Source organism: Scophthalmus maximus, chromosome 17 (genome assembly GCF_022379125.1).
Source record: "Scophthalmus maximus strain ysfricsl-2021 chromosome 17, ASM2237912v1, whole genome shotgun sequence".
NCBI lineage: Eukaryota > Metazoa > Chordata > Actinopteri > Pleuronectiformes > Scophthalmidae > Scophthalmus > Scophthalmus maximus.
The window spans coordinates 8,838,113-8,857,441 of NC_061531.1; the positions used below are offsets into that span (position 1 = coordinate 8,838,113).

A 19,329-nucleotide genomic window follows, 5' to 3' on the forward strand; every position below is an offset into this window, starting at 1 on the left:
GACATTTTTCTTCTATGTTTCCAACTCAATAAACTCAATTACAGCCACATCCTTTCCCATTTCCCATAGGTGCCTTAGTGACCATCCTCACTAGTTTTTCAGACCATTTATGTAATATGAAATGACGTGGGAAGCTTAAGATAATGCAGCCATGTCTCATTACTGCAACCAATTTGAGCTTGTCAGTCTGCTGTTGACTGCCTTTTGTGTTTGTATCAGCAATCCTAACAGATGCAAACCACTTAATGCGTAATTCACAGTCCCCTGCCTCATGCAAACTATGCCCACCAGTGAGATGACACATCCTTGTGTGAACATTTGGAAAGGCCAGGCTGTCGCATGTGAAATGGCCTTCGCCTCCACCGACTGTTGCCTTTTGAGAACGTGTTTGTCCTCAGCCTGTCCGGGCTCAACTTCAGCAAGGAGCTCCAGCACATCTTAATTTTCTATTCACATGAAAACATCATATTCAGTCTACACATATACTACCGGATTGCACCCTTATCACTCTTGCATTAACGTTGTATGTGTTATGTTCAGCAGCCCATTGTGTTGGTTCTTACAGGATCTCACTGGGTTAATGGAGTCCTTGTTATCATTGAATACATTTGCATAATTTGTCCCAGTAGAAATAATGTGGTAAGCCTCGTCTTTTTGGTGAAGTGTGCTGCTGAGCAGCATCTTGGTTTTTACAGTCTCAAGTCTCTTTTTTTTCTCAAGATAATGTACAGTTTCTCTCTTCTTTTCTGTTCTATTACAAAAAGTCGAACAGCAGCTCGATTTCACACCTTCTTACATTGGCTGAGCCATGTCCTCCGCGCAGATTGCAGCCAAGCTTTCAACCTGCTAGATCCGTTCATTTCATCAGTTCTGCTGTAACAGTAGACTGCATATCCACAATGTTCATCATTCACTGTAAATCATGTAAATCTGTTCAAATGATTGAGTTGTTTATTAGGGTTTCACAATTAAAAATGTGATTATAATGTTTAAATTAGTGAGGTACATAAAGTAAGGTGCCATGCATTCCGATTACACAAGCGTTCTCAGCACACAGTAATGCTCTTCATGTTTCCTTCATTGTTTTGTCACAGCAGAGTCTTGGTCTGGTTACCAGTGGGCTTTCCTCTCTTTGGCAACCAGCTCCAGGAAATGGGAATGACTTGCATATAGGGCAAGAGACGAGTCAACATCAACCCATTGGACTTGTCCTGCGTCATCGCCAGCTTGCAGTGGCAGCTCACTCACACTGTTGCCTACGGTAACAACAAAGATATCTCAGTGTCCCACAAAAATGCTGTTGGTTGCCACCTGAGAGAAAATATCTTGGAAACAATAATCTCTCTTTATTTTTTTTAAATTGTCTACAGTTTGCAGGCAATGTCGTATGAATGACATACTGGATTTCTAATGTATTAAAGAGCAAAAATGTGAATGGTGGCAATTAAACAGAAAAAAAACATCCCAATTATTGATACCTGAGTCATCATGGAAGTTGACTGCAACTGTCTCCATCCAAGAATTGTCAGTGTTTCTGGGATCATCCACATATCCTTTATAGACCTGAAGGGGAAAAAAAGAAAGATGTTTAAGTTTTCCTAATAGAAGCAGCTGTTGACTAAAATGTTTAAGTAAACAAAGAGTCTTGGTCAATTGCCAACCTGAAATCCTGGTGAATTGAAGAGTTTGGTGATGCGCTCATGGATTTTTGCTCTCTCCGATGGTGACGATAAAAGGGAGTTCAGCGCTTCTTCCGAGAACTCCCGCTGCAGCGTGAGAGAAACCTGCTCCCCTGGATCTACCATCCCCTACAACACAAGCGCGGGCACACTCATAACCTAACAAGTCACAGGCCACAACTTACATACCCAGAACTATCCCCTCACTGCTTTGGCTGTAAATTTATTTTTCTTGACCCTCAGCATTCTTGAATAGATGCGAGCCTATCATGGTCTTGACATCCATCCTGAGAGATCTGATAACTGCATTAAGTGGACAACTTTAAGTACACCTGCACACACCTGGTATTAAAATGCATCCTGAATGCGACTCATGTGAACAACGCGTGATCGAATCTCACTTCCCTGCTCTATATGCAAATAAACATGTATGTCATTTCTGTTCAGGAAGAGCAAATCATGTTGTTGTTTGCAAGTGAGAGAGAGAGATTACTGTCAGGCGGGGCTGAGTGAATCAATGCACTTTGCGTAGCTAAAGAAACCATCATATGGTGGTCAGAGGCCATTATTAAATCAGTGTATGAGCACAGAGAAGTGCAAAATTGATTTGGTTCAATATGAAGCTGCAGCTGGTCAGAGGATGTAGAGTTGTGTAGACAGTCCTTCAATGTGGCCCCGGACACAATTGTGTTCAAACTGCTACAATAATGTGGCCACATGGGTTCTAGGTCTGAGAGATCGGTTCTCAAATGAGTCCTCAATGCATCTTGGGTGCGTTAACGCCTGAACTTAAGAGATGCCCACTTGGGATCAGATCTCTCAGGATGGATGTTGATACCAGGTCAGAACGGGGTCAATGTGAGGGGATGCAAAGAATGCTGCCGGCAAATCAACAGATCACATCAGCCACCGACCCCAGGAATGGCCCACTCCCCACAGTCCTTCCTCTTGATGGACACAAACTGCAGGATAGGCCGTTTGGAGACTGGGTGATGTATCTTCCCACCTTTGGCATCTAATTTCCACCTGCCAGATAGTGACATACATGAACTGCAGAGGGCACAGAGTTCCCTGTTCTAATGAACTGTAGCTAATGAGTATCTGGATTATACCAATGTGTAAGGTATAGAAAAGCTTACCTGCTGACAACGGGATCTGCTGCGTGATTGGGTCCCCATCGTCCCAGCAGACCTCTACCGGTCAACCCTGTGCGTCCACGAGGATTCCTGGATGAGAAAACAGGGAATTCTCTCATTTATTTCTTGGCAGTTTTTAAAGCCATATGTTTTCCAAAATTACACAATGGTAACACAGAACTCTTTAGTACTGTGGCCAGACTTCCTGGCATTTCTGTGCATTAGTATTATAGCTTAATTAAATGACGGCCATTGATTGACATTAAAATTTTATGTAATACTACAAATCCCATTAGAGCATCGACATCAAGGAGAGCAGCTCTTTGCAGCCACTGCTGGATTCAAATCAGCTTCAAGAAAGTGTTCAGAACATTAGCCATCAGAGCTAAATAGATACAAACAGTCTTGATACTGCGACACTAGTCTGCTATCATTTTTCTAAGTAAAACCATTTATCTTGGAGCTCCATAACTTACAGTGGCTTTCCCTTTTCCAACTTGTAGCTGCCCTCAAAGCTTGTCCTGTCCACAGCAGCATCCACAGTGTTGAAATTTGGACAGAAAGAGCTGCAAAATCAAGCAAAAAGCAATGGTGGTTGGCGTAAACTGATCATTCACAGCCAGGAAACTAATTCTACTTGCAATTCACTTTATCAAAATACACTGGATGCACTTTATGTTAGGTATGTGTTGCTCACCCAATATCGGGATCCGCCCATGCTGGTTTCTTTGCTACTGAAGGGTCAGTGTAGCTGACTGGATTATACTGTGGCCAGTTCTGAGTCCAGTCCACCTTGGCATCAGGCACCGGAAACCGCTTGATGTTGGATCCTGGATACTGAGGGCATCTAGACTTCACATGAGGCCCGGCTGAAGACAACATTGTCGCGGCACAGGTCGTATAGAGGCTACACCCACTAGAATATATCTGTCTGATGGAGTGGCTGGTTCTGAAGGGATGAGGAGGTGAGCAGGAGATGGCAGATCTGCAGGGGAAGAAACATGAGACATGTTGAGCATCACTCGGCCTTCCCAGCAGCAGCAGCTGCAGCGTGATCCTGGTGCCGCCCCACATCCACTCCTCTTCAGGAAAATTATAGAAAAAATATTCACATCACATAAACCTCTGTCATACAGCGAAAAAACACATATATTCAAGAGGAATCCAAATACTTTATTGCTTGTCATTAGAGCAGTGGGATCATCATGACAACAGGACCAGAGCGTTGTTTACACTACAATACACACATCTGTTGGCTTAAGTACTTTTTTTTTTAGTTCGAGCAAACCTTGAACGGTTGTTTGTTGAATTTTGTTTGACATTTTATACTAGTATGAATTTAAATTTGATTTTACAGGTAAGCCACGTCCAAATGGTTTATGGCCACTGTAATATTGACTTTAACCACATCGCCTGCCCCCTCTAATCATTGTCATGTTTGATCATTGATCGGGGACTTGTGACAGAATCAGCTGATGCAGCACACAACAACTATCGATTGCAATGTTAGCTTCAAGCCGAACGAGTCCTATAGCGAGAGCGAGATAAACGTGTCCAAACCTAACTCCGGGGGAGCAAACGGTGAGCGGGAGTCCGAAGAGAGTGAGCGCTACACGCATCCGGCAGATCCAGTTTCGCCGCAGAAGGAGATGAACCATTCCTTCCAACAAACCGATCGACAGCACCAAACCAACCACAACATGCAGCGCACCGTAACCAGGAAGTCCAACGCCCTGCGTGGTGACGCCACAAAAGGGGTGCGGTTTCAGCAGTCGCACACGTTTCCATGGAGACCACGTTCAAATACTTATTGGCGAATCTTAAATGCATTTATTTTATCACACTATTGTATGTATTTACTTTATATTGTATGTATTTAATTGAGTAAATATTACCCCCCCCCCCCCCCCCCAAACAAACAGAGTCCTATTAAAATTAGGGAAAATTAGTCACATTTCAGTTGTTCATTATGTTGAAAGAGGAAAATTCATAGTTGTGACCAATTTTTCCGGGAAAGTGCTAAGATAAGCTAAATACTTGATTGATATAAAATACAATAATACAGTAAAAATAGAGTTTAAAAAGTATTAAAGGACCATTTATTGCTTTTATAAAGTGTATGGATTTGATAGGTGATGAAGAGGGGGAGAGAGTAAGTGTTCATCTTGCAGTATGCTTTGGGTGAGCTCTGTAAACTGTAATTGTCCATTTCCATTTTAAATAAGATCTAATAGGAATCACCAATGTATGACGAGGACTTCTTTGAATTTCTCTGAATGTCTGTTTGAGTGATTTTAAATGTTTTTGTTGAGTGCATTTTGGTTGACAAAGAAATTGTGAAAAGTTTAGACAGATCAAAATCCTGCAAATACCATCACCTTGATTTCTGTTTTGATGTAATCATGGGCCCCTTTAAGTCCCCTCTTTATTATCACAACAGGTTTTCTCTTTTTTACCAAATCTTAGACAATTATGAATATGCCTACAATTTAAAGCTGCACAATCATGTATTATGATTTACTGTCAACTATTATAATTGACTCGTGTCTTTGAAATAATTGCCCCAAAGTGCAGGCCGCGCTTAGAACATTGAGAATGTAATCATAAATTCTATTCTTCTTGGCAAAGCTGGCAGCGTACAGCACATATCGGCACGCCCACCCATGGCTGCAGCATGTTTATTTTGCAGATTGCGCTTGTTACACTGTAAAATCGGAGCTGGACAGGCGGTGCCTCCATTTGGATCCGTAGTCAGCTGGCTTGACTCCGCCCAAACACGCCACCGTAGACAGAATATCTAACGCATCCGTGTTACCGTAGTTTGGCACGCGCATTTACGCTCGATGCTGAGGCCAAATCTGCGCTCGCGCACGAAATCCATTTAGAGTCCGGTAGTAGAGAGGCAGGGCCTGGTAGTCGGTACTCTTCCCCCCTCAGCCCGACAATACGCACGGTCAAAACCTCGCAGAGACGTTGCACCGTGCTGAGAGCGGCGGGCGATCCCTCGGTGACACACTCTTGACAGAGCCGGAGAGGTTTGGAGAGGAAGAATGGCGGATTCGAGCTGCACCGCAGCGGTCGGGGCCGCGGGCTCCAACAGCGCTTCTGCCGCCGGGGCGGCTTGCACTGTTGCGCACGACGGAGCGCCCGGAGCCGCGGGGACCAAGACCCCGTCCGAGTCCGTGAAGGGCCAGCTATTCGACGTGGGGCCCCGCTACACGAACCTGTCCTACATCGGAGAGGGGGCGTACGGAATGGTGTGGTGAGTTGTGCTCGTCGACTCCTGCGGGGCCACCGTGGTGCCTGAACCAGGCGTGCCAGAGCTAACATTCGCTGTTTTGTTGGTAAATACAGCGAACCAGCGAATTTCTAGCTGCTGTGCGCAACAGGCGTCGTGCAGAAGACGCGAGCGCGGTCACGGTGTGTGCACTTTAAACAGCTGCCCGAGCGCCCGGACGTCGTCGAGTCGCATTAGAAGAACCGTCTTGTGGTTAGCAGGTTAGCCGACTAGCTACAGGCGTGGCTACGAGCTACAGGAAACAAGATCGGGGGTGATTGCGCAGGACGTACTTTGCTATCTGATCAGAAACCTGCTGCAGGCTGCATTTTGACCGCACATTTAGCTTGGTCGTTGCTGCTGCTGCTGCTGCTGCAGACATGGTTTTTTTTTCTCGTCTTCTCGTCCAGTTGTTTTTACTGTCTCCCCTGTCACATTTATTTGTGTACGTCAGCTCTTCAAACATTCAGCCCGCAGCAGAGCAGGCTGGGGTGCAAGTGGATTGGTCAGTTGTAGCGAGGCCTTTTTTTTTCTTCTTTTTTTTTTGCGCGCGCGCGCGTGTTATCGCCGTGCGCGCGATCTACAGCCCTGCGAGGACGTGTCCAGGCGGCCCCGTTGCACTTCGCATCGGCGCCAAGGCACCGCTATCGAGGTCGAGTCGCTGGACTCCCGTCAGGTGTGACGCCACTGCGCGTGTCATGTGCAGAGTGGCCGCTGCTCGAGGTGCTGGGCCGCGCACATCCGTCTCGGCGGCAGCGATCCGCGTGTGTCACTCTGTCGTCTCCACACGGGAGCGTGACGGCGCAGCACGGTGCTGTTTTTGTTTTCGTGTGTGTCGTGGTCATGTGATTCCACCGTTGCAGCATTCTGCTGTTTGTAAACACCGTCGACACCCACTGGGTGGTACAGTGGAAGAAAACGGGCCAAGGGGTGGGAAATGAGCCATTCCTATTTCACAGCAGCCTCTTCACCCGGGCGACTGGGTGTTTTGTCACAGCTGTGACCGTTCATGTCCCACTTCATGAGGGAGGCACACAGGCATGTGAACTTGCCCAGTTCATGCAGTGTTGTTGTGCAATAAGAATAAAAGCTTGCACCCACAGGAAAGATGTGATGCAACTGCTGTTCCTGTTGAGGGTCAGTGTAAACCCCCTCTAGCTTTTCAGTTCCCCACTAGTAAGGCAATCGGTGAAGGGTTTCGAGAGGTTTTCATAATCTTTTGCCTCTGAAATATACAAGGGGATTGGACCATAAAAGCTACGGACCCTTAAACACGCCATTCGCAGCTGCTCTCACTGCCTGTTCTCCATCTCCTCTACACCTACACCACGCTGTCACTGCACCTACACTCAGGTCTACACCTACAGAACTTCCCAACATCACAGGGGAAAAAAAAAAATAGACTTGTGTCACATGTGCATCTTTGGCAGGTCCGCAGTGGCCTCTCTGGTGCTTAGTACTATCCCCACTTCTGATACAGTCATTGTGTATGAAGTATGCGGTGTGTAATATGACACCCGTTTTGTGCTTTCCACCCTGCGCAGCTCTGCCTCGGACAATGTGACAAGCTCACGCGTCGCCATCAAGAAAATCAGCCCCTTTGAGCACCAGACATACTGCCAACGCACCCTGAGGGAAATCAAGATCCTACTGCGTTTCCACCATGAGAATATCATCGGCATCAACGACATTCTCAGGGCACGGCACATTGACAACATGAGGGATGTGTATCCTTTCGTGCTTTACAGTAAAGGGTCTCTCTGCATTTGCTTGCATTTTGTTACTGCATATGTCACCTATTCCCAAAACTTATTTTAATGTTGTTCTGCTAAAAAAATCCTTGCGTGTTTCAGGCTGAACCACCATTGCACAGTCACAAGTAAAATCAGCAGCTTTAATGTAACTAATTATCTCACGAATAATTAAAAAATATTTGGAGAAATAAAAAACCCAAATTAAATATTCTTTTGTAAATTTAAACATCTGTTGATGTGCAATTCTGCTGTGCCTGTCTTAAAATCATTGAGGCTGTGTCTGGCGTGTGCTGAGGTCAAACCAAACAAATAAACACAGGGTTATTAATCCAGCATTCAGTCACTACACTTTTGCTGCATAGCTTCAAGATCAGCTTGACAAAGAGTTCAATGGGACAGTTAAAAGGGAAGAAATCCTGCCGGAGACATTATTGATTTAGCTGAATTTAGGCTACATATGAAATATAAATAACTCTGAGCTGCTGGTTTGAACTACAGTTTCCACAGACCACATTTATTCTTTGTTTTTACAGCAGGTTCTTATAGTTGTTGGAACCAAATATTAAAGCAAAAGGCATTTGAAGCAGCGTGGATATGTTGGCATGTTTCAGAGTTAAACATGAGTTTTATGTGTTGGCACAAATATTGAAAGTTACATATCCAAACTGTAGGTATATTTAATTTCATCTTTATCCAGTCAAACTTAAAATTTATAATTTACAACATTTGCTTGTTTTGATTAAACATGTCGTTATCCAGGTCTGTCTTCTCAGACAGACAGCCGTGACTATCTGCAGAGTGGGCATGGCTGGTCAGTGAGCTGCTGTGACTGACTGCTGCCCCGGCAGTTTCTCTGTGAAAAGCTGCTCCGTCCCCTGAGAAACGCAAAGGAAATGTGTGTGATGTCTCTCTTTATCTGCCTGGTCGCTCTACTTTGTGTTGTTGCTGAGTACCGATTGACTCCAGATTAAAGATCGATGTTACTAAATCCAGGGACAACACCAACACCAGGGTCTCTTATATCAACATGTCTAACGGTCTGCAGCAATGCCAGCAGCTCTGTGAGGCAGTTGTAAGGCACGGGTAGAAATGTTATTAATTTTGCAGGTGTTTGGTCATAAAGCGAAGTATCAGACCAATTGAAAAGAGGAGAAGTTAAGGGACCTCCAAAGTTATTACAGTTCAGGATATGAAAGATGGCAGTCCCTCCGGTTGTTGCTGAAAGTTTGATTGCCTTGACACTGTCATCCCTAGAGCCCCACCACAAGCATGGCTGAAAGAAAAAAGAAAAAAATTCTGCCAAAGGAAATGTGTGTGTGAGTGGCATGATAGAGAAACTCTCAGATAAGACGCTACATATTTCAGTTTCTATGGTTTTTAGGTTTCTCATGTTTGATTTTAAGAACAAACTATTTGCAAGACAATAATTGCACCTACTGTCTTTGACCAACCTGATTAAGCTCAAATCTGTCAGATTTTCTACAAGATACAAGAAAAATTGCAAATAAGCAGTGTGGCGAGAAGCCAGTCAAATCTGTGAGCTAGGGAGTGTGGCATAGAGGATGTGCCTCACTGCCTCCTCAAACATGCCAGGCTTGTGAGTACATGTTTAAACATAAGTATAATATGACGTATGATTCAGCACCGCTTGGCTTGATTTTTTTTTCCATACGTTTCCACTTGTGAAAAATTTACAAACGTTAAGGGAACGATCCTTGGCTACCGTCAGTTGTCGTCCTCCTTGACTCGTGCGCGCTCCCAGCTACATCGTGCAGACTCTGATGGAGACGGACCTGTACAAGCTGCTGAAGAGCCAGAGGCTGAGCAACGACCACGTCTGCTACTTCCTCTACCAGATCCTGCGAGGCCTGAAGTACATTCACTCGGCCAACGTGTTGCACCGTGACCTCAAGCCCTCCAACCTGCTCATCAACACCACCTGCGACCTCAAGGTCAGAGCACACACACACACACACACACACACACACTTCGCTATCCGTTTTTATCTGCAGGTTTTTTCTCCTCATTTGGGATTTATTGTTGATAGTACACATGAACACACAAGAAAACTATGTGCAAATACTTTTATATACATAATTCATAATTCCCTGTGATTCAAAGTAGACATGCATTAAAGGTACACTTAATTTTTGGGAGATAACGGGACATTTTCTTTATTTTACTTGGTGCATTCAAATCAAATGCGTCTGTTCAGTTTGCTTAGAACCATAATGTTTCATCCCCTTTAGGTTTATGAAAACATTGGTACCAGTAGCATAAAAGAGTCCCAGGATCTGGTGTACAGCTGCACAATGTTTAAAGTGTCGAGGCGCGGCCCTGGCTTCACCTCAGCTGGCAGCAACAGCCAGTGCTAGCGTTGTTACTTCTTTCTCCGCTTACATTTTAGGAATTGTTGGAAACTGAATCTGAACATGGCGTACAATTGAAGAGAGGGCGTTTTAAGCATCAAAATTAATGACATTCAATTATGCAAAGGGCTGCAAGACCTGAGAACCTATTTAAAAAAAAATGGTTTGTTTTTTAAAGTGTGGTGGGTAAAATACCATTCCCAGCCTCGGAGTTGCCCATTGTTGCCGGTTGTATTTTTATTTATTTTATTTTTGGCTGAAATGAGTCGTCAAGGTTCTCTCTGCACTTTAGTGAGTTGTTCAGCCTCAGAGTACACTTGTGAGCTCTCGGCAGCCAACCATCAATCCCTGGATTAGCTGATCATGTGGGCGGAGTGAAGAACAAAGGCAGCACATGGTGTTGCAGCTTTCTGATACATTCCACTCCAGGACAGGAAGAAAAGAAATCTCACCCTTCTAACTGCAGCTACACATTATGTCTGTGGCTTTGTGCCACTACTGTTACTTAAGGTTTATAACACTTCACTATGTGTAATGTAATCCTTCTTGATTTTGAAATATTCGATGCAGCCCCTATTTCTCCACATCTCTGTGCATTGTGTACATTGTTACACTACTGGATTACTGCCTCGTTCCAGATCTCCTTGATTTGTTCATTTAATACAAAAAAAAATTAATTTAGAAGCCTTCAAAATGGGTCCTGAAGAATAAAAAGTAAAGAAAGACAAATAAAGTTTACAGGAGTGGCACAAAAATACAAACTTCTAGAGCTGTGTAAAGCATGTGCAGAAGATGCCACCCCTCTTACCTTACTAATCCATGTCAGCTGTTCAATTTTGAAAAGTCTATGAGTGTGGGGCTTGACTTGTAAATCTGACACAAAGTGTGATCAGCTGGAAGACTTATGTTTCTGACCTCCGACCCTCTGTCGTCCTCAGATCTGTGACTTTGGCCTGGCAAGGATAGCCGACCCTGAGCACGACCACACAGGGTTTTTGACCGAGTACGTGGCCACGCGTTGGTACAGGGCTCCAGAAATCATGCTCAACTCAAAGGTACAGTAGGCGTGTGAGTGTCTGATGTGGAGTTTTAGTGTTTGACTGGGTAGTTTCTCAGTTTGTTGAATGCAAGTGCGTTTGTGTCTCAGGGCTACTCCAAGTCCATCGACATCTGGTCAGTGGGCTGCATCCTGGCCGAGATGTTGTCCAACAAGCCGATCTTCCCCGGGAAACACTACTTGGACCAGCTCAACCACATACTGGGTGAGACGCAGTTCTCAGTCATTTGGTGTTGATGAAGATGTTAACTCAATGAGCAGCCAAACTCAGGGTGTGTCCGTTACTATTCTCTTTGTGTAGGCATCCTTGGCTCTCCATCTCAAGAAGATCTGAACTGCATCATCAACATGAAGGCAAGGAACTATCTGCAGTCCCTGCCCGAAAAAACCAAGATCCCTTGGGAAAAGCTCTTCTTCAAGGCCGACTCGAAAGGTACAGTGTTGACGCTCATTTGTAGACATGATTGTGAGAGGATGAGGCATATTTATTTATTTGAAAATGTATCTGAGGAAGGGAGGTGGAAGCTGAAGTTGAGCTACTGAGCCCTGTATTGAACTTGACTTATAGATTTAGCAGCTTTTGTATCAGATCAGTGGAATTAAAGAAGGCATTCGAAACTCACTTTTACTTATACTATTATTTATAGGTTTACAGATTATTTTTCACAACAGACCTTTAAATACGTTAAGTACTGTACTCAGAGCTCTTGTTTGGGCTTATTAAAATGTTTTACTAATAAACCTATTGTTGTTGGGAGAAGCCAGTTTAGAGATTACTCCGGATTATCCAGAAGTGGATCACAAAATTTCTTAAATATAATTTAAAACAACTATTATAAAATATATTTTTTTCTTCTTTTTAATAGCCAGTAAGATATAATTAATAATATACTATAGAGATGACAACTGAAAATATTGGAATAACATGATTTTTCATTATTGTTCTATAATCCCTAAAGTTAATTTACTTGTTCACATACAGTTAAATGGGTCTTGTTAATATAAAAGTTGTATGTTATGCTGCTGCACAACCTGGTGATTGAACTAACTAATGCTCCTGATGAATCCAACGCAGCTTTGGACCTGCTGGGCCGCATGTTGACCTTTAACCCCATCAAGCGCATCAGCGTTGAAGAGGCCCTGGCTCATCCTTACCTGGAGCAGTACTATGATCCCACAGATGAGGTAGGTATAAACAAAGTGCTCGGTGCATAAAGACTGAAGTGGTTTATGCAGTTCCCTCAGAAAAAGACATAACAAGCTCAAGTCAGCCAAATATTGAGATTTGCACAAATGTTAATGGCAGAAGGGCTTATTAATTCAAACATGTTTGTGATGCACAAGGGGGTTGAATCAGGAGCAACTGGACTTGTTCGTCATTGTTTTTTTAATATTTAAAAAAAAATCTCAGCCACGCGCAAAGCTGTTACTGTGAGGCTTTCTGTTTTGTGCCGGGAATCTCCTTAGCTGTGTTTGGAATGCAGTTAATATTATTGTTGTCCAGGTTAACGAATGTAATTCCAGTCACATCTTACCTTATGAGATGTATTGAATCTCAGGCAAGTGGTGGATCTTTTTTCCACTTGTTTCAAACAAAGTGGAAAGTTTCAAACAAAATGGAAAGTACAGCTTGTTTTGAATCGTACTTAAATTTGTGCTTTCTGTTGTTATGGTTTGTTTTTTCCATCCTGAGCACATTTTGGACATTGTTCTGTAATGTTCAAGATTTTCTTTCTGAACAAAAGTAGCCTTCAAGTAGCCTTATTTTCTCTCTAAACACCTCCGGATATTTTCTGCTGCTGTTTTTGTTGAGTTGAATAACTATGTGCAGAGCAGTGAAACCGATATAATCATTTGGCACAACGCACTCCTCAGCTTTATCACCAAGACTTTGAAAAGGTTTGTAAAATCTATGTTTGTGTGTGCAGCCAGTAGCAGAGGAGCCCTTCACTTTCTCCATGGAGCTGGACGACCTTCCCAAGGAGAAGCTGAAGGAACTGATCTATGAGGAAACGGCTCGTTTCCAGGAAACCTACCAGGGCACATGAGACATACGGGTACATACAAGTGAAACACACACCTTCACAGCAGCCTACAGTTCAGTTCAGTTTCTGTTCTCTTTTTAAAAGAATAGCAAGTTAAGTTGCCAAACAACATCAACAGCACTGATGTTTGTCACAGAGACTCGCGCTTTTGTCTCGTCCCATGTCTGAATTGAATTGGTTGATGTGAGAACACTAGATGTCAGTGGAGCACCTGCCATTCACGCATCAACTGCACATTTTACAGCCACGGAACCCCTTTGCTGTCACACAGATACAATAGGACAGTAATTGGCTTTATTTCATTTGTGTAAGTTTATTGTACATGATGTCAGGGGCACATAAATTTATTTACGTTACTAAATGAATGGGTCACTCCAGACCACAAAGAATTCTATGTTGTGTATTTGAATAACAAATGAAGACATTTGTTCCAATTACTGAAGTAATTTTTACAGGATAGACAAAAGCCCCACAACACAAAATTGAAGGGAAAATTTCCTTTTTTCCCCCACAACTTTTTGTCTTTTGTCCTTAGTTTTTAAACTTAGTTGTTGTTCCTTTCACTGTGGGAAGGTGGTGACATTAGTCTTTTATTATTTTAAGCATTTGTTCAGACATGAACCAATCGTGGCAGTTTAAAACTGCCTGTGGAAGTTATTACTGTACCTAATCAGTCAATTGTTCATGGCTGGTAGATTTTAGCAGAGCTGCTTCTTGGTTAAAAGTCCCCTGCATTTTTTTCTCTTTTTTTCAGTTTTGCATGTAGCATATTATTGTTTTGGACACTCATCTTAGTTTTCATCACCACTGCATCCTTCGATAAGTACTCAAAATGTATCATAAATGATAGGAATGAGAGCAAAGTCTACAAAAATTGATAAGAACGATGTCTTTAACATGTTAAGTCAGTGAGAATGGGATTTGATATTCATCAATTCAAAGTCTGGATTTTTCGTCTAAGAGCGTTTCTTCTTTTCTTTTTCTTCTTCTTAGCCCTAACGCGTGACAAAGCCATGCAGAGGCTCGGAACAAGAAGACTCCAAACGACATGCTAAAAAAACAAAAAGAAAAACGAATCTTCAAGAAACCAACAAAAAGAGAAAACGCGAAATATGAACATTTAACTGCTTATCTTTCCATTTCTACTGCAAGAGAGAGCTAAGTTTAACTTTGATTTTTGTGGTTGGGTGGGGTGGTAGGGTCTGTCGTACTCGTACTGTTATAGTTTTTTCCATGTTGGACTCTCCATCCTCTCGCCTCCATATTTGTTTTTCGTGTTTTTCTGTCAAATCCCCCCCGTCCCACCCCCCCCGTCCCATCTGCAGTTACTCACTGCCCCCTCTCCCCTGCTCATCGATCCCCTCTTTCTTGTTCATCTCTCCTGCACCTATCGCTCATCTATCTTTCCTCTCTGACGCTCCCTCTCATATAAACACATACTACTGTATTAACCAACACCGTAACTCTCTCGTCTCGGCTCCATGTAAATTACAACCTGAGAAAAAAAACGAGGGCTAAAAGAACGGAAATGCTAATCGGGTGTGTATGTATATACAAAAATATAAAACCTCTTTTTTTTCCTTTTTTTAGATTGGTTTTGTGTGTGTGTGCTTGTCGCAGTTTTCGTTTGTACCATTGTTTGTGTTTTTTCGGATCAGTTCAGAGTCTCGTTTGTATGTTTATATTTGCAAGTCATTTTTGAACACTTGATTTTGAGACAAGCATTTGGTGTTTTTATTGGCATGTTAGCAGGTTTTTGTTTATGGTTTCAGAAAAAAGAACTCTGTATGATGTTGATATGAATGCATGCATTCCTGAAATTTACCAAAGTGGCAGAGAGATGTGAGGAACTTGGCTTGGGAGCAACTAAAGAATATAATTTTCTTTTTTCTTTTTTTACTCAATGACATCTCTTGACCTACAACTCGTATCAAGGGCAGACAAACTGATCTGAACAGTTATTTTCAGGAGGCTCTACGTGTTTCGGGACGAATCGGTTCGAAGCAAAGCGCATTTAAAACGGTTTTCTAAATCGCGTTTATATTCAGATATTGCGAATGTGATGCCTAAGCCCCATTTTTCCAGAACATTAATGGCGCACTGTGCCATGTCAAAACAATTTAGTTTGGTTCTTACAGCAATCCTGCAAATAGCCCCCAAATTGTCGCCGTGTTGTCAGAATCAGAGGCTTAAAAACACCAAAGCTGCAGTGATCAGTACCGACCTGAGACACTGGTATAACGTTACTGGATTCTCTACATTCGGCCTCGTCACATCACTTGTCCATTACATACCACCGACATCAAACGGCTGATCCAGTGTCAGTATTACATTCCTATATGAAATTACATTCCGAAACCAACGCACAGCAGCTGGCTGGTGAACTACTTGTGTCATAGCGCTGTTGAAGCCCTCTGTTGTGTCTCGGCTTCTCTTACTCCTAGTTTTCACTCAATCCTACATGTCCAAAACCTTTTTTAGGGAATAGCCTATCTGGAAAATGGGGGGGGGGGTGTGGTTGACTTTAGCATTTCCATTGAGCATTGCTGTTTTTGGACAGCGTCCCTGTCTGCTGTCGCCTGATCCAGGACAACCACATGGTGTGAGACGTGCACGCAGGCTGCAACCTAGCTGACGATGAAGGCGCCAACCTGAACGACTTATTCATTCAAGCGGCCCCGCTTGAATGCGGTCAATTTTCAGCAGGCTTTTTTCGATAAAGGTTATTTGGGCCTATGTACCTTTTTCACAGCAGATGTTTTTGACTTGTCAAAGAAGGAAAAGCACACGTGAGATCATCAATTCAGTCCCAGTAAATCACGCCACTGAGCCTGCACACACGCACACACACACACAGTAACAGGGCCCTGAACCTCACTCATCTGAATGGAAAGCCCTCATTATTAATGTTAACTGCTGTGGCGCGCCGTAACGACTGTTGACTGCGAGTGTTGAATTTAACTGGCCCCTGCTCTTTGGACTCTGTCGCTGCAGCTTAGCTTTCCTCCGTTGTGTCCAAAAAGGGGCTCCTACCTTAGGGCGACCAAGGAAACTGCATGTTACTGATTAATCAACAGCAAAACAGTTCAGCCCAGGAATGTCCTAGAAGAGTGAATATAGTTTTTCCTGCTCTGTGCAAAGCCAAGCGACTTCTGCGTGTGGTTTTCTTTTTGTGCTCCTGTTCCGTCCTCCCTTACCCTGTGTGTGTGCGTTTGTCCTGACCACCTGTTAACACACAGGATGTCTTTTCTCTAAATGTGGGTGATGGTCTCTGTTTCTCATAGATCTATGTTCATGTTTCCTCGTGCACATGATGTCCTTTTTCTGTGTTCGTTGTTCCCATCAGTTGTCAGTGTCTGCTCGCTGCTCTCTACTTGCTGCTCGGGGGGAAGCGCCACCCACGGGGTCCACCTCGGCCACCAGCTCGGCCTGCAGTCATTTTCACCCGTTGCGCCGGGACCAGTTTAAAGACCCAGAACCTGCAGCGCTCGCTGGCCTCGCTCTCTCGCAGTAAAAACCATCGGCCTGTTTGACATCGTAGGCTGTTCTTTCAGAAGCCATAGCCAGCACTCTGGGATCTTTTCGAGGCTTCATTGGTGCATGTGGTGAAGCCCAATCTTTTGTCCACCCTCCCAGATCTCACCATGCTTTACTACAAAAGAGAAAAACAACAAAAAGAAAGAGGAAAAAGGGCTGCCTCCTCGTCCTCCTCCCCTCCTGTTTTTATGTACTCACCCTTTTCTGCTTTTTCTACTGTGGGACTGGTGAAGACCTCCTAACCCACATCGCTGACTTTGCTGTTGCTTTCCTCAGAAAATCACCCCCCACCGTCTCACCTGAATCCTAGATCATGGCCGGTCATACAAGCAGGAAAACTTTCTCCAATCACATGACTCAATCAGCACGCCGACACTTTGTCTTGCCAGCCACGCTCTGTCCTCTTCAAGGTTGTTGTTGTTTTGGACGGTCCTTCTCTCCCTGTCTCGTATCCTGCTCATCCGGCTTTAAGTTTCACGTGTGTGTGTGTGTGTGTGTGTGTGTGTGTGTGTGTGTGTGTGTGTGTGTGTGTGTGTGTGTGTGTGTGTGTGTGTGTGTGTGTGTGTGTGTGTGTGTGTGTGTGTGTGTGTGTGTGTGTGTGTGTGTGTGTGTGTGTGTGTGTGTGTGTGTGTACCCGCTCATCAGTAACATAAAGCCACGGCTCTTTTTGTGTTGTGTTTGTTGTGTGTATTTTTTCCACACAGCTTGGACCCTGGTCCTGCAGTTACCTTTTGCTTTTATATCTGTGTGACAGTTTTTCTTTTTTTTCACAAAAAACAGTCACACAGATATTTTCCATGTATTTCCTTTTGTAGAGTCGGTCACCAGTCAAACAGGCCCTGCTTGCATTGTGTTTTTCTTTTTTCCTCCAACCTGCCACCAGACCAGACATCTCACTGGGTAACTATAGGAATGAACCAAGAGGACCACGTTTGGCAAATCGCACATGTCCTCTCTCTCTCGACGAGGAGTGTGTCTGTGTGAAAAGTTGCACTTGAACACACCACATACATTCACACAGTACCACCAAGACTGAAGGCCTGTTTGTCATGAGGCCTGTTATCAGATATTGTTGTTTTTAAATGGCTGTTCTTATTATTGCTATTGTTGTTATACTGGTGAATTGTTGTATTTTTTTCTTTCTTTCGTTTTCTACATAAAAGGGAGTTAAAGTTGTATCTTTTTTTTTTTTAATTATTAGGATGTTTTTATTTGTATTTCTTCCTCCTAATTTCTCTTATGGGCGTGATTATTATTGGCAGTGTTTTCAATCTTTCTGAAACTTGGGGGGGATTTTTTGTTTGTTTTTTGTTTTTGTTTTTTATTTCCTCCAAGATATTACAAGAAATTATTTTAAAAGAAGATTTAAGTAGATTGTCAAAGAGATATGAGTTGTTGAGGGTTATAGTCTGTATATTCTATGGGTATTATGAATTAAACAATTAACAAAGAAACAGAATTATATACATATAATTAAATAAAATTTCCTGATACTGTTGCAACTCCTTCTGGATGTTCTTTTTTGTCCTCGAGTGGTCTATAGTTTTTGTTCTATGGTCCTTTAGCATCTTTTACATTCAAACTCCATTGGTCTAAGTTTATCATTTGCACAGTCGAGCGCTCCACTGCCTTGAGTAATAATTTGCCGTGAATTCTGGTAAACTTAAGAAATATGGCTGACCAGGCTAAAGCCCTGCTGGAGGGCTATTTGCTCCCTAACCAGTTCTCATAACCAGTCCATGGCTTTAAGGTTATTTAGAGTTAGAAATTGCAGCTGTTTAGTGATATTATTTCATATTGGTATATTCAGAGATGCTTTGCTGGTATTTATCTGTAACAGTGACTGAAAAAAACAGCTACAAAGACATTGTTGTTGGAAGAATTTCTCAAATAATGTAACATAAAAAATGTACAGTGGAGTAACATTTAGGTGCAGAGCAAGAGATGCTGTGGCTTCTGGCTCCTGCAAACTCGTCAGTCAGGTGTCGGATCCACATTGTCTTAATCTCAGGAGAAAACTAAAACACTATAGACCAGTCAGAAAAGAAAGTCAGAGAGTGGTGGGAATGGATATGTAACTGAGTCATCTCACCATGAATGTCAACTGGCTTTTCCTTCTAGGCTTTCCCAACTTTCTTCGTTTAACATGTCTCAGCATGGCTTCTCCCTCCGTCCCTGACATTCCCGCAGTCTTTGATGAATGAATGGAATGACAGCACTGATATGTGCTTCAAAGACCAAGCAGGGACGGGCAGCAGGAAAACAACAGAAAAGCAGACAAAACGTTGAGCATGAAGAAAATGTTATTGAGTGGTCGGGGTGTGCACATCCTTCACCTGCAAATGTGAGAAAGTGGTAGAACGTCACTTTGTGCCGCAGTGAATAGATTCCTCCGTTCTGGTGGAAACCGTGGCTTGTTGTAATGTTTGACAGCGGGCTCGGGCCTGTTGCACCTTTGTTTGTCACAGTTCAGCT

The 19,329-nt window shown here is 43.3% G+C and overlaps 2 protein-coding genes across 4 annotated transcripts; one reads left to right on the forward strand and one right to left on the reverse strand.

Moving 5' to 3' along the window:
• Positions 1 to 933: 933 nt before the first annotated feature.
• On the reverse strand, positions 934 to 6,489 carry nudt9 (nudix (nucleoside diphosphate linked moiety X)-type motif 9). Of its 3 annotated transcripts, none has more exons than XM_035614532.2 (8): positions 6,386 to 6,489; positions 3,513 to 3,800; positions 3,292 to 3,381; positions 2,819 to 2,905; positions 2,594 to 2,705; positions 1,662 to 1,808; positions 1,479 to 1,563; positions 934 to 1,256 (listed from the first exon to the last, which is right to left on the reverse strand). In XM_035614532.2, the coding sequence occupies exons 1-8, from the start codon at positions 6,472 to 6,474 to the stop codon at positions 1,111 to 1,113; spliced, it is 1,044 nt and encodes a 347-aa protein (XP_035470425.1). In that variant the 5' UTR covers positions 6,475 to 6,489; the 3' UTR covers positions 934 to 1,110. The 3 variants fall into 3 exon arrangements, with proteins under 3 accessions (XP_035470425.1, XP_035470424.1, XP_035470426.1); XM_035614531.2 differs by lacking the exon at positions 6,386 to 6,489 and adding an exon at positions 4,376 to 4,555; XM_035614533.2 differs by lacking the exon at positions 6,386 to 6,489 and adding an exon at positions 4,381 to 4,532.
• mapk3 (mitogen-activated protein kinase 3) lies at positions 5,581 to 18,356 on the forward strand. The gene is made up of 9 exons (XM_035614530.2): positions 5,581 to 6,077; positions 7,637 to 7,819; positions 9,609 to 9,798; positions 11,154 to 11,270; positions 11,363 to 11,477; positions 11,574 to 11,705; positions 12,348 to 12,457; positions 13,201 to 13,329; positions 14,311 to 18,356. Exons 1-8 carry the CDS (start codon positions 5,866 to 5,868, stop codon positions 13,318 to 13,320), a joined length of 1,179 nt encoding a protein of 392 aa, XP_035470423.1. The 5' UTR covers positions 5,581 to 5,865; the 3' UTR covers positions 13,321 to 13,329; positions 14,311 to 18,356.
• Positions 18,357 to 19,329: the final 973 nt, after the last annotated feature.

Bases quoted from the DNA above. Each gene is read 5' to 3' on its own strand.
- nudt9 (XM_035614531.2), bottom strand. From the start codon at position 4,473: ATGGTTCATCTCCTTCTGCGGCGAAACTGGATCTGCCGGATGCGTGTA. The intron at 3,382-3,512 runs GTGAGCAACACA...TTGATTTTGCAG, and splicing joins TGGGCGGATCCCGATATTGG to CTCTTTCTGTCCAAATTTCA. The intron at 2,906-3,291 runs GTAAGTTATGGA...TTTCTCATCCAG, and splicing joins TTGGAAAAGGGAAAGCCACT to GAATCCTCGTGGACGCACAG.
- mapk3 (XM_035614530.2), top strand. From the start codon at position 5,866: ATGGCGGATTCGAGCTGCACCGCAGCGGTCGGGGCCGCGGGCTCCAAC. The intron at 11,706-12,347 runs GTACAGTGTTGA...AATCCAACGCAG, and splicing joins CTTCAAGGCCGACTCGAAAG to CTTTGGACCTGCTGGGCCGC. The intron at 12,458-13,200 runs GTAGGTATAAAC...TTGTGTGTGCAG, and splicing joins ACTATGATCCCACAGATGAG to CCAGTAGCAGAGGAGCCCTT.